This window comes from Vombatus ursinus, unplaced genomic scaffold, assembly GCF_900497805.2.
Source record: "Vombatus ursinus unplaced genomic scaffold, bare-nosed wombat genome assembly UNPS02014779.1, whole genome shotgun sequence".
In the NCBI taxonomy this organism is placed as follows: domain Eukaryota; kingdom Metazoa; phylum Chordata; class Mammalia; order Diprotodontia; family Vombatidae; genus Vombatus; species Vombatus ursinus.
Window position 1 is genome coordinate 36,859,983 of NW_020954557.1, and position 15,228 is coordinate 36,875,210.

At 37.6% G+C, this 15,228-nt stretch overlaps 1 protein-coding gene across 1 annotated transcript in view; it reads left to right on the forward strand.

Moving 5' to 3' along the window:
• The window catches only part of TTN (titin), a 325,691-nt gene that overhangs the window by 55,067 nt on the left and 255,396 nt on the right, over positions 1–15,228 (forward strand). The window contains exons 40-43 of the mRNA XM_027865699.1: positions 198–429; positions 3,547–3,831; positions 4,041–4,166; positions 10,139–10,327. Of these exons, the coding sequence (XP_027721500.1) occupies positions 198–429; positions 3,547–3,831; positions 4,041–4,166; positions 10,139–10,327 (832 nt within the window). The remainder of the gene's footprint in view (positions 1–197; positions 430–3,546; positions 3,832–4,040; positions 4,167–10,138; positions 10,328–15,228) is intronic.

The window sequence follows — 15,228 nt, forward strand, 5'->3', positions numbered from 1 at the left end:
ATCTCCCTGAAACAAGGCTTCATTCTGATTTTTATTAAGTATAGATGCCTAATCATCCATCCAATAAGGCAAGCAAAGAAGATAGTATAACAGGGCCAGGTGTAAATGTCACATAGCCTTCAACAGTGTGAATCCAGAAAGAGGCAAACTGAATGAAAATGGGCTCTTGATTTTCTTATCACTTGTCCCGCTCGCAGGTCATTGAGAAGCAGCGTGCCGTTGTTGAGTTCGAGGTCAATGAAGATGATGTTGATGCCCACTGGTATAAGGATGGCATTGAAATCAACTTTCAGATTCAAGAAAGACACCAATATGTAGTGGAGAGAAGAATCCACCGGATGTTCATTAGCGAGACCAGACAAAGTGATGCTGGAGAATACACTTTTGTGGCAGGAAGAAACAGGAGCTCTGTAACTCTCTACGTCAATGGTATGGATGGAATCTAAAGCACACCTTAATGACCAAGGCTTAAGCGCTGAAATTGTACTATTGATGTCATTTTTAAGGATTTGGGGGCATATCCAGTTCAATGTTCTTTAGTCTACACTACGAAAAGATGTTTTTCTATTCCTTCCTTTTTCAAAACAACTCAGAGTGTTTACATATGTGTGCCATGGCACTTTTCTTGAATTTTATTGGTGTTAAAATGTAGGACAGATGGAAAGTAAAGAATCAATACTAGCCCTAGAGAGTGCATAATTGCTGGGTGCATTTTTAGTCAGCCTGCAGTACTGAGAATGCTCTGTAAGAAACCCCCATATACATCATATTGAATTTAGGATTAAGCACTGAAAAGTGGATGCCCCCTAGACCAGCATCCCAGGAGTTTATACTAGCACTGTGGGCATCTGAACGACCCATAGCCAGGGATGTGCTGGTAAACATTTAACGATTAGCTCACTAGCATCACTTGGAATAAGAGGAAAAAATGTACTCTCAACATGTTTTAAAGTTTATTCAGCTTTCTTCACATTTTCTCCATCATGTTCTTAGGTCTAGATAATCAACACAAACAAGAAATCAAGCTCTGATTAGTAGCATTTGTGAATTTCTGAGGTGTAAATGCTCAAGTTGAAAATAAAATTGTCAGCTCTTATAAGCTGGTTGGAGTTGGTTCCAGCATATCCTTGTAGCCAATGTATCAGGAGATTTTTTCAGGATCTAGTTTCCAATAAAAGGATTGTAGCGGGAGGAGAATATTTCTGGAGCACCTATGGTTTTTTCCCACTAAGCAAAAAGTGTAGCATATAGTAGGCACTTAATAAATACTGGTTGACTAGCTTAGGAATTGGTGATAACACAGATGAAAATGTCATTGAATCATTTTGATCTTCCTAAGCCCTGAAGCTGACCTGTTTTGAAGCTGACTGGCCTTAAAATAGGCAGAGAGAGTAGTAATTGATGACATTTATAAAGCACTTCAGAGTGCTTTTACATACAGTCTCTTACTTGATCCTCACCACAATCCTGTCAGGGAGATGTTGCTATTATCCCTATTTTACTGGTGAGGAAACCAAGGCAGTTAAGTCACACAGCTAATAAATGTTGAATGTGGGATTTGAACCTATGTTTTCCTAATTGCACACCCATTGCTCTATCTACTGTGCCACTAAATGAAGCATGAAAAAAAAAATCCCTAAACAGCATCTGTCTCATTTCAGGCCACATCAAACTAAACAGACTTCCCTGGAAGGACCTAGAGAATGAGTTTAGCAACCAGTTTCCAATGCATTCTGAGATTTGGCTTATCATAGTATCCATTTATTATTATACCCATTTTAGAAGTAGAAAGAATTGAGACACAGAAAATTGAGCATCCAGTACTTCAGTGGTAAAAATGAACCTAGCTATTGTATTTTCCAGTCTTTTGTTACATGAATTGGGGCAATTAGGGTGCAATAGACAGAGTGCTGGGCCTGGAGTCAGGAAGACATAAGTTCAAATCCAGCCTCATACACTTACTAGTTGTGTGACCTTGGACAAGTCACTTAACCCTGTTTACTTCAGTTTCCTCATCTGTAAAATGAGTTGGAGAAGGAAATGGCAAACCACATTTCTTTGCCAAGAAAACCCCAAATGGGGTTATGAAGAGTCAGACATGACTGAAATTACTGAACAACAATGAATTCCATGAATTAATTAGTTCCCCTTACTTAAGAATAGGTAGAATATATTTTCTTTAGCCCATGTATTTTATCTACATAGTTGATTTGCATTCACAACATGTAGATAATATTCTACACCAGTCAGGTGTTCATTCAATAAACATTTATTGAGCACCTACTGTCTGCAAGGCACCATAGTAGGCATTCTTGCGAGGCAAAGATGTCTAAGTCTTGGCAAATGTTTATTAAATGCCTACTATGTGCCAAGCACTATGCTAAGCACAAAATACATAGTTATAGATATAGATATAGATATATAAGACAGCTCTCCTAGTGTGATCAAGTGGAAGGAATACTAGACTGTAAGTCAGGAAGCCTGGGTTCTGGTGCCCATTTTATCACTATGTCTCTTCATTTTATGTCACTATCATTTTATCATTATGTCTCTTCCCTGAGCCTGGGTTTTTCCCATTTATAAACTGATGGGATTGGACTTGATCATCTCAAAATTCCTTTCCATCTTTGCTATTCTACAATCTTGTCCCATAAAAGAGACACTGAGGCATAATGAAAATCAATCAATCAATTAGCATTTATCAACCAACTGCTATATTCTAAGCAATATGCCAAGCTTTGGGAATGCAGAGACAAAAATGAAATGAAAAAGGCCCTGCCTTCCAGGAGTTTACAGTCTTTCAGGATCTGGGATCAGGAGAACTGTGTCTGATTCTCTTACACCAGATACCGAAAATTATTCCCCCCTTCCTGCCACAACAAACAGGACAAGGTTCTAAAGCCAAGGGAAACCCAGAACGACCCTTAAGGTAGTCCATAAGACCTGAGTTTTGTCATTGGGCATTTAATAAGAACAGGTCGCATTTACATCATCGTGAAGGTTTAAAAATGCTATGGCTATGGGTCACTCAGATGCTCATGACGCTAGTACTCATTTGATCTTACGATAACCCTATTGGGTAGATGCTACCTTTATCCAAGTTTCACAGATGAGGAAATGGAGGTTGTCAGAAGTTAAGTAATTTACCAAGCTAATAAGTGTCTGATGGAGGATTTGAACTCAAGGGGTGGAGGATAGGAGGGTGGGGAGGGGGCGGTAAGGAGCAAGCATTTATTAAGCACCTGTGTGTCAGGTGTGCTTTCCATGTGTTATCTCCCTTGATCTTCATAACTCTGAAAGATGGGTGCTATTATCATCACCATTTTACAGTTGGGGAAACTGAGGCAGATAGCACTTAAGTGACTTGCTTAAGTCACACAGCTAACAAGTGCCTAAGGCCAGATCTTCCTAACTCCAGGCCCAGAAGACTGTATCCACTCCACCAGCTAGCTGCCTGTACCATTTTATTTAGCATCTTTTGGCCATCTTCATCATGTCCTTAAGCACTCTTTAATGAGATCATTTTTTCCATTTATTTCCTTATAGCTCCAGAGCCACCCCAAATCTTACAGGAACTCCAGCCCACCACGGTGCAGTCTGGAAAGCCTGCCCGTTTCTGCTCTGTGATATCAGGCCGACCTCAGCCCAAAATTTCCTGGTACAAAGAGGAACAGTTGCTCTCCACCGGCTTCAAGTGCAAATTTCTCCACGATGGACAGGAGTACACTCTCTTGTTGATTGAGGCCTTCCCAGAAGATGCTGCTGTTTACACCTGCGAAGCCAAGAATGACTATGGAATTGCTACTACTTCTGCTTCACTCACGGTGGAAGGTATGAGGCACCTTGCCTTTAGCCCTGGGACAATACAAATGAGTGCTGATTTTGAGTTTCCTTAAATCAATAAAAAATTATGGTTCAATTTGCTAAAATTCGTTTGTGTAACCGACTCTTCTGGAAGACATCTAGAAGTGGGCTTGTAGGTCCTGGAAAGGTCAAGAGGCCATCTACTCATCATAACTCTTTTGGGTCGTTCTCTTTAGTTCCAGAAGTTGTATCTCCTGACCAGGAAATGCCCATCTATCCACCTGCCATCATCACCCCACTTAGAGATATCGTGACTTCTGAAGGAAGGACAGCCCGCTTTCAGTGCCGAGTGTCTGGAACAGGTATGTTTAGCAAAATAAACTTCCTTCTGTTATTTATTCATGTTCTCTGATGCTTAAACCCAAAGAAGTTGTTACATTTCCCAGTTTGGGATAGAAATGTTCTAGGCCAGGAGTTATTACCTTTTTTTGAATGTTAAGGACACATTTGGCAGTCTGGGGAAGCCTTATAGAGCCTTCTCAGAATAATGTTTTAAATGCATAAAGTAAAATATATAAGATTATAAAATAAGCCAATTATATTAAAATGCTATCAAAATACCAAAATATACAAACTCATATACCCTTTAAAATCTATTCCTAGGGAGAGGTCTGAAGACCATGGGTTAAGAACTACTGTTCTAAGGCGACTTTTTTTCTTTCCTTCACAATTATTTTGTCTGTATGGTCTGAATTTAAAGAGAATTCTCCAGTCTCAGTTAAAAACATTTCTATTTTGTGGACCTAAATGTGTACACGATATGGCCCACATGGGGACACAACGCCTTGTTAAAAGTTAAAGAAACATTTGAGAGCCATTCAAAGACATTAGGATTGCTGGCTTTATCCACAGTTAAGTAGGATCAGGGGCAGCTAGGTGGCATTTGAGAATTCTGAGAATTTGAGAATTGAGGCACCAGGCCTGGAGTCAAGAAGATCTGAGTTCAAATGTGGACGCAAACACTCACTAGCTAGGTGACCTTGGGCAAGTCACTTAACCCTGTTTGCCTCAGTCTGTTCATCTGTAAAATGAGCTGAAGAAGGAAATGGCAGACCATTCCAGTATATTTGCCAAGAAAACCCCAAATGAGGTCATGAAGAGTCAGATACAGCTGAAACTAAGGAATAGCAAAAAAGTGGAATCAGCAAAACTTTGCCCCAAAGTAAATTAGTTCTATTATCTTTCTCTACCTTTCTCCTCTCACAAATACAGAAAGGACTAAAAGTATGAGTAAATGTCTTCACTTACACAGGTCACAGCCATCTACAACTTAGTATAGTAAGTCCTAGGAAGTTGCTTGAGACACAGACAGGCTAAATGATTGTCCAATCACTTAGCTAGAAATTGTCAGCAGTTGGTTTTCAACCCAAGTCATCCTGATTCTCAGCCTAGCATTCTATCTACCATGCCACATTGTCTCTGTCTTTCTACATATCATAAGTGGGGTAAAATAATCCATCTGCACAAACTCACTTGGGGAAAAACATGAAAAGTCTTTCATTAAAGGTGAAAACAACTAAACTGTGAATAGGCTGAGCAAGCAGGCTATTAGCAAAAGCAAATGTCAGCTTGCCTCTGATGTGTGATAAGCACCCTAACCAAGACTCAAAAGGAGTACATTCAGACTCTGAGAAATTCATTTTGATGTGTATGTATCAGAATTATCAAAACCTGGATGTATTCCCATTGACTTTATTACACATATCACAAATCAGAGGCAATTTGACATTTGTCTTGCTAATAGCTTATTTTTTAAGCCTATTGTCAGCTTGGCAGAGCTGGGGGAGGGAAGAAAAAAAGGGAAAAAAAAGAAATTTACATGTTAACTTTGTTGTATATTTAAATGGAATAGCAAGTTGTACATAGTAGATTTGCAGTTTCATGTGCAATCATCTTTTTATTATATTATGTTATGGAAATGATTGTTTTATCCCATAAATTAAAATTTTAATAAGTAGAATTGCAATTGAATCAGCAGACCAAAGTTATAAGTAGATCCAGAGAACTGCTGTTAGCTATGCTTTTGCCTATGATTAATAATAACTTGCATTTTATAGTTCTATGTTTTATAAACAGACACTTAAAATACTTATTATCTGCTTCTCACAACAACCCTGTGATGTAGATGCTATTATTATCCCCATTTTCCAGAGGAGGAAACTGAGGCTGGCACAGAGCTAGTAAGGCTGTTAACACTTAAAACATATTATTATCAATAATTAGCTTGGTAATGTATTTCTTAATTATAATAATACAAAATATTTTAAAACTTAAATTTATGAATTATCCAAAGGGTTTTCTTTTCATTGAAATTTCTTTGGAAAAAAATTTCATAAAAATTAGAAACATAAACTAGCTATATGACCTTGGGCAAGTCACTTCAAAATTCTAGGTCTCAGTGTCCTCTTCTAGAAAATGGGTGGATTGGGCTACTACCAAGGGAAGAGTCTAAGGGTCCCTTATTTACTCAATTTCTATAGTCATAATATCTAACCTTTATTTTGATTTTGTCTTTGGGATGGTACAAAAAAAAACCGAAGGTCAGTTTTTGGCACAATGCACAAATACAATTTGGAGAGGCATAGGAAATAGAAAAATGTATAATCCTTCTTTCATACTAACTTAAAGTAAATTTAAATCTTGTGAGCATTTTAAATGTTTGAGCAGACAATCTTGCAGATATTTCAAACTGTTCAAATACCTATATCTACAGGTATATATATTTCAATATCAATATACTTATTTTTACATGACAAAATTTAAAATCCACTCTAAAAGCTGATTTCAATAGCTAGCAAGGTCATATATACATATATATGTATAGATATGTATAGATATATAGATATAGATATAGATATAAATGTCTACTTTGCACAGAACATTATGTGTTAGACTGGGGAGGATGTAACCTGTAGTGAAGACCTGGTCTGTGCCCTCATTAAGCTTAAAGTCTAATAAAGTAAAAAGAACATATATATATATAGATAGATATAGATATAGATAGTTCATTCTTCCCCGTGTTCTAGTATTCACAATGCAATCCCTAGTCAGAACTAATTGCTAGTCAACAAGCATTTTTTAAGCACCTACTATGTGCCAGGCACAGTGCTAAGTTCCAGAGATACAGAGAAATGCAAAAAACCCACTCCTGCTTTTAAGGAGCTCACACCCCAGTGGGAGACAACATGCAAACAACTGTATATAAACAAGACATTTACAGCATAAATTGGAAATAGTAACATAGGCTAGGTACTAACTTCTAAGCACTAACTACTAGCAACTAACTGCAACAGCAACAGTGCTTTCATGTCCATTAGAAAAAGCAGGAGTCACTTGGAATTGCCTAATACTTGAGATTTCATTAGACTGAATGCTTTCTGAAATATAAAAGGATATTTGTGCTTAGAAGATGTGAAAATACTAGCAGATTGGAAAAAAAGCTAGGACCTTAAATGAATCATGTGTGGTCTTTGGTGCCACCTAGTGACAAAATAATAAAATGACATGCTTTTCAATTAAAAGTTATAATAAAACTTTTTTTAAAGGTCCATTAGTTTTGACCAAGTACCATATGTATCTGTTGGAAGAATTTTCCTATACTTTAAAGAGTTCAGCATGTAAAAGAAAGCTAAGGCAATGTGGTACTTGATAACAAATAGTTTTCTCGTGGGATCCATTATAATTATTTCTACAGTACTTACATATAACAAAATCCAGTTTTCATTCCATAAGCCATTCACTTTATCTTAACCCTTTGTGTCAGACCTTAGTTTCATAATTCAATTAATATGTATTTTAATTATGGGCTTTCACTTTTGTTATATCCAAATGGGTGTCTTGCATTATTGATTGCATTATTGTAATATTATATGTTAACTATTTTAAGGTTTTATAAAAAAAAATTGAAATAATGAATTTTAACAGAACATTCCCTTTCCCAATACACTTCAAGTATCATAAAATGAAGACATTTAAATTCAGTAAGCATTTCTAAATGCCTACTTTGTACAGAACATTGTGTGTTAGACTGGGAAGGATGCAACCTGTAGTGAAGACCAGGTCTGTGACCTCATTAAGCTTGAAGTCTAATAAAGTGAAAAGAACTACAATATAAAATAATGTGTGTTGGCTAGCCCTAAAACAAAGTGCTATGAGATGACTAAAGTGAAAAATTTGTCACCGTCTAAAGGTAGCTTCATGGAGAGGTAGAATTTTTTTTTAAGGCAATTGGGGTTAAGTGACTTGCCCAGGGTCACACAGCTAGTAAATGTCAAGTGTTTGGTCCCAAGCCGAATTTGAACTCAGGTCCTCCTGACTTCAGGGCCGGTACTCTATCCGCTGCACCACCTAGCTGCCCGGAGAAGTTAGAGTTTGAGTTGGGCTTTGAAAGGTAGACTGGCAGAGAAGATGAGAGGAAAGATGTTCTAGGCTGAGCAGTCAGAGAGAAGGAAAAGCACCAGCTATGTCTGGGGAACAGACAGACAGACAGGAGTCCAACGCCCTTGCTTTTGAGCAGTAAGAAACTATCAGCACAATAATATTGAGTAATGGTAACAATAGTAACTCCTAAAGTTTGTTTATTAATTTACTACTTAAAGAGGACTTTACCGTCATTTTCTCATAATCATGGCAGCTGTCACACATCTATTCTACATACAATACTATGTTGTCCTCAGGGCTAATCTTGCATTCAAAGAAAATTAGAATTAGAAAAAGAAATATAGTGGCAGGTGGACACTGGAAAGAAGGGGCAGAGAGAAATAGTGATATAATATTAGGGTTACTTCATAAAGAGAAAAAACATATCCAAGGTCATTGGCTATACATATCTCACAGTGACTTGGGGCAGTTTCCTGGGGTCACTATTCATATGATAGTAGTCACAAAGTAGAGTTAGGAAAAGCTGTGAATGGTCTGGTCCAATTCTATCACCATCTTGGGGAAAGAAAAAAAGAATGTATGCATCCTACCAGTGATGGGCATTAAGAGAGGAGACTGTTTACCTGAGTACCAAAGAAGGATCCTATATACTATCTCCTTGGAGATCAGTTGACACTGGGGGGTTAGTTTTCTCCTCTTTCTTTTCCCTTTCCTCTATGAATGTATACCTATCAATTACACAAAACATAAAGCTATTTTTTAATTTTATTTTTAATTTATGGAATAAAGCAAGCATTTCCACAACATATTATAAAGCTAGTCAGAAGATTACAGAATTTTTAAAAAAAGTTTGAAGTTTGGCTCCCTAATATACTATCCCATCAATAGACTGCTCAGAATTTGTCCTCATAGCTTTCTTATACAAAGGTTCCTGCACAGAAAGTCTGGGGAGGCTGAGGTTCATGCAGAGTTAGGATACCATACTGGGGAAACCATGTATGTTACCAAGCTGGGTTCATCGAATTAGCTTCATTTTTTTTGTGGCTTTCTTGTTCACCTAGTGGCTGCTGTCCTGGGGCTTCAGTACTCAAAAAAAAGTTGCCGGTTAAATCCAATAAATATTTATTAAGCACCTACTCTACTGTTCTGGCTACAGAGTATACAAAGATAAAACCTGACATAGTCAACATGACCAAATCGAGAGCCCACTAACTATCTTTACAAACTCTTACAAAAGAACAGAGAAATCTAGAGAGGCACAGGTTGATTGCTAATTTGCTAATAGTGCAACCTACCAATGCCTTTGTGACATGTAAACCTGGCCTTTGGCTATAATATCTAAGGATAAGGATTAGTCTTTTTATTTCATGTGCATAAGGAACTCCCAGATGAGGAACTCTTTCTACCAATGGCAATTGGCACCTCCTCTGCAGCATACAGTCTTAGGTAGTTGCCCAGGTCCCTGAAAGGACAAGGGACCTGCAGAATGTCACACAACCTATAGATAGCAGAGGATTTTCATGACTCTCTATCCACTATGCCACACAGATATTAAATATACAAATGTGTCTATAGCATCTCAACATCGGTTTGACAAATATAAAGGATGATAATGCCATTAGACCATGAGCCTAGACCATGAGCTCAGACCATGAGCTCCTTGAGAGCAGAGGATGCCTATTTTGCTTTTCTTTGTCTCCTCAGCACACTGCCTGGCCCATAGTAGGTGCTTTATAAATGTTGGTCAAATGTATGAACGACTGAATGAATTGGAATCATGTAATTTAAATAAATAAACCATAATGTCGCCACTGTAAAATAATATATTTTCAAATAAAATGTATCCACTATTTTTTTCTTTCATTTCAAATGTTCTTTTTTTTTTATTTTGCAGATCTGAAGATTACTTGGTACAGCAAAGACAAGGCAATTAAACCTTCTCGCTTCTTTAAAATGACTCAGTTTGAAGACACATACCAGCTGGAGATTGCGGAAGCTTATCCAGAGGATGAAGGAATTTATACATTTGTCGCTAGTAATGCTGTAGGCCAAGTGTCAAGTACAGGAAATTTGAGACTGGAAGGTACAGTACTATGAACCAAAAAAAAAATCTATTTCCATTTAGAATCTAATCCCTTAAAGACAATAACCTTACTGCAAACCACCACTGGTCATCTGTTGATACCTAATTCAACTAATTGTATCATCTGCCAACATCCTGCACAATCATTCATTTCTCACTTTCGCATTCCACCCCCAGAGTGTCTTACATAGTATTCTGTTGGCTGTGATGATCAGTTCAACATCGTACTGCTAGGATGCTCCTAGACCAGATGTATCAGAGGGCAGAGAAAATGAGGAAATAAAATTATTTTGTTGGGCAAGAGAAGCCAATTTTCATCGTCGTTAATGATGATGATGATAATATTAATAATGCAAATTGTGGTGACAGTGAGTTGACATTATTCTTTCATGAAAGTAATCATTGAATTTTTCATGTCTAGGCATTGTCACGGTAACAGTAACAACTGCTTTACCTGTCTTTTGATAACATAAATTCAATTATAACTATGAAAATACTACTTTTGTTCTAATTTAGAATACTCTCCTGTCTGCTTAGAAATGAATTCATAAACCCTCCCAAATATGAAATATTACAGTAATTAACATATATTGATTTTGATACACTTAGGCCTCTGAATTCTTGTTCAATTTTTTTAAATGGCCGTAGTCCTTTGACTTTATGTTCATAACTAAAATTAAACAAATGTCATTTTAATTGGATTTTTTGTTTCTCTGACAAGAAATTTCTCTAAAATTCTGTAGCATTTGAATTTTCTCTAAAATTCTTCAGCTTTTTTTGTGCCATGGATCCCTTTGGTAGTCTTGTGAAGTCTATGACCCTATTCTCAGAATGCTTTTAAAGACAAAAAATACATAGGATCTCAAAAAAAATTAATTTATGTGGAAATATAACAGTTTAAAAATTAAAAATAGCTTAAATTATCAAGGTAGTATCAAGGTAGTTTAATTAAAATAACCCTTATAATCAAAATATTGTAAGCAATAAATATCCGCCTTATTGCCCTCCAGCCTCCCTTGCCCCTAATCCCCCACTGAGAAAAAAAAAAATAAAAGCTCTGTTATAAACATATACAGTCAATCAAAACATTCCTGCATTGGCCATGTCCAAAAAAAAATTCTCCATCTGTAGTTTGAATCCATTACCTCTCTACTAGGAGCTGTATAGCATGACTTGAAATACAGTTATCAAAAAAAAATTTAAACAAGCTCACGGAACTCAGGTTAATAACTCCCACTAAAATGATTAAAATGTCAAACTTGAAATGACCATGTATAGTTTATGATATGGGTGGTTCAGCGGCGAATTCAACCCCAGTGTTTTAGTTATCAGGAACTATCGTTGTTCCTATGGAGGACACTACTATTACCTCTATGAAGTTAAGTTGTTAGCATACCTGAGTTCAAATCCAGCCTCAGACACTCGCCAACTGTGTGACTGGTAAAGCCGGTCACTTTACTGTCCGCCTGCTTCAGCCTCCCCATCTATAAAATGGAGATTATAATAGCACCCACCTTTCAGGGTTGTTGTGAGAATCAAATGAGATCATACTTGTAAAACTTATAGCACAGTGCCTGGCACATAGTAGGTGCTTACTTCCTGTAGTACTTTAAGAATTTCTGGTACAGAAGAAGTAGTCACATGTTCTGTTGAAAACAAAAGAATTTCAGAGTCAGAGTTAGTAAATAGTTATAGCAGAAAGACAAGAATTTCTTTATGCTGATAATAATTATTGACCTTTATAGAACACAGTTGTACAAGGTGCTTTACACCCATTATCTCATTTCAATCTCATGACCATCCTGGGAGGTAGGCATACAGATATTTAAAAATCACCCAAAGGGAAGTAGCAATATAGAATCGAAACACCACCACGTTAGAAAATCAGAGACTGCAGTGATGTGAGTTTCTCAGTCAAGGGAGTGCTGTCCTTTTATTCTCCACCCCCATACTGATCTGCCTCTATTGTTGGCCTATGTTTGACTCTCCACCATCAGGGAAGGAACTTTACAAATTCTATTATCTAACCCCTTCATCTTACAGTTAGGGAAGATGAGGCAGAAGCCCAGGGAGAATCCCCACTGATTCCTCCGTATTACCCAGATTCCTATATGCCTTTAACTATCTAGTGGAAGAAAATTAAGTGACACCCCTGAGAAGGGTATCACATAATGGGATGTTCTTAAGGGGGGGAAATGGCCATTTCCAAGAAATTTACCTTTGTTCCTTTTTTTCACATATTCAAAATATCAAATTTAAAGTAATTTTTAGGATAAGGAACCATTGGAGCAACGAATTAAGTGCTGGGTTTTCTTTCCTCGAATCTGTGCTCCATTACTGCCTTCCTGACTTTTATGTTGAAGTCACTTAGCCTGCTTATGTCTCAGTTTGCTTAACTGGAAAATGGGAATGACTAGTCTTCCAAGCAATAAGCTCTGTAACTTCAGGCAATACAGAACTTCGAGGCATTACATTTGGGCTGCATGATAGCTTATTATCAGATTCTCCATTAAATGTAAAGACTCCTGCAGCTGAGATCAAAAGAAGGAACATGCAATCTCCTATTTAGTAGACTAATTTGGTCCCACTGAGCAAGCCATCAAAAGGAAAGCAAAGCATCCATTTTAGTTCAGGGCAACACATTAAAAGTTGACATGCTTCTTTTCAGGATTTAGAAAAGGTGAAGAAGTAACATCAACCACCCAATGGCATGTCCCTTCATCAGTCTCATTTAAGAAGGAGTCCCTTGGCCAAAGGCCCATCTTCATCCAGCCAATTTCCAGCTGCCGGGTGTGCAGTGGGGAGACAGTCAGATTTCATGCGAGGGTCTCTGGCATGCCCAAACCAGAAATCCAGTGGTTTCATAACCAGCAGCTAATTCTTCCAACCAAAGACGTAGTTTTCCATTTTGACGAGTCATCAGGCATGGCTTTAATGCTGATAGTTGATGCTTACTTAGAGCATGTGGGGCAGTACTCTTGTAAGGCAAGAAATAGTGCTGGCGAAGCAACTTGTACAGCTACGCTTACAGTGACTGCAGAAGGTAAAGCTGATTTCTTTTGTTTTCTCTCCAAGGAGTTTACTTTGTTGCATAGCATACATTCCCACTCTTCACTAACCATGTCTCATGTTACTCGTTATGTCTCGTGTTGTGGCGAATTCACTAATAAAGTAACAGCTGTAACTAGCAGGCACCCTTGCTTACCCTTTGCAATGTATAACATATGCGTTTAAACCCCTTGCCAAACTGTCTGTTCTGGACATTTGCAAAAGGTCAATCGTTCTGCTAGGCTCCAAGTTGCTTAATTATTTATTCAACTTTTCTAAGAGACTAAAGAAGACAAATGAGCCTCAGAGTGAGACATGCTGTAGTTAATCTTTATACCCTACATTCAAAACAACTGTGATTGTTTTCCCCAGTAAAATTAGGAAGGAGAAGTCAAATGGCATCTCGAACAGTGTCATAAAAACATTCTCTGTCACTATGGATAACTTCAGTGACAGCAAAAAGAAGAAAGCAGTTACTTTTTGGCACCTGCATGAGCACTCCATCATCCATTCATCATTGTGAATGAATTTTCTTTTTGTGTGTGGCTCTGACTTCCAAGATCATATTGCATCTGGCATGCTGTTTCCAAGTAACAGTGATCTCATTCATTCTCATCTCCCGTGCCATATCATTTATGTTAATAACTTGGCTCAATAATCTACAGTAGATCTTAATATTCTTTTTTTTTCTGTCACTTGATTATACAGTGCAAGCCCTAGATAGGCAAAGTTCTGGGAAAGATGTAAGAAAGTCTGCCAACTCCCAGGCAGTAGCAGAAGCTCACATTGATTCCCCTTTCACAAAAGAGGAGACCAAAATATCAAAAAAAGAAACTAAATCACTTCAAGAATCATCATATGAATATGAGGTACAGGTTTGTGAAAGCATTTCAGAAAGTTCCATCTTGAAATCTACATCAGTGCAAGATGTAGAATTGTACCAAGCCACATCCATTTCCCAGATCGCAGAGGGTGACCAGCTATCTGGGGACATTTTTGAAGAAGTAAGAGGTATTGTCCCCCAAATCCTCCTCAAGCTCAAGGACCTGACCACGAAGTGTGGAGATACTGCTCAGTTCTTTTGTGTAGTGGAAAATGGAACCTCTGAAGGTACAACCTGGACCCATGAAGGGGTAAAAATTGAAGGATCGGAGAGAGTGAAGCAGTCACAAAATGGAAATGTTCAGCTTCTCACTATTCAGAATGTTCAGCTGGTAGACCAAGGATTGTATAGCTGTACTGTACGAAATGACCATGGAGAGAAGACAACCTCTGCAGTACTAACCATAGAAGGTGGTTATCTGATTTTAACTTTCACTTTACTTCATTAATCTCACTGCTTATTCAGTTTTGCTGCCCCCCCCCCAAAGTTAATCTATATATACCTTGGAATGCCTTACAATTAGTACTCTATTCATAAGTGACTTGTGCTCATTCAGCCATTGATGATTATGAAAAGTTACCTTTCAAATCAAAGCTTGGAAAGTTCAAGTTGGCACATTCCATAATGGTCATCAAATTCTTCCTCCCCAGATACTGTAAGAAGGGTCTTGCAAGAAAGGAACGAGAGTACTCAGGAGTTTAGCCTTACTTGTAAAAGTTCAACTCATCTAACACTGCAGTACACTAAATTTTGGGAAAAAACATAGAAATATTAATTCATATGATCCAAGGATGATATGAACGTAGTTGAGACCTGTAGAGCAGCATCAGAGTGATTAAGGTTCTGGGAAATAAGTGACTAGAAGCTAGGCAAATCACACTGCCCAGTATTATGTGCACAAAAGGTGCTTCTACAATTCCTGACATTGCAGGACAAGACTAAACATACGTTCAACAATCTTTGTTTCTGG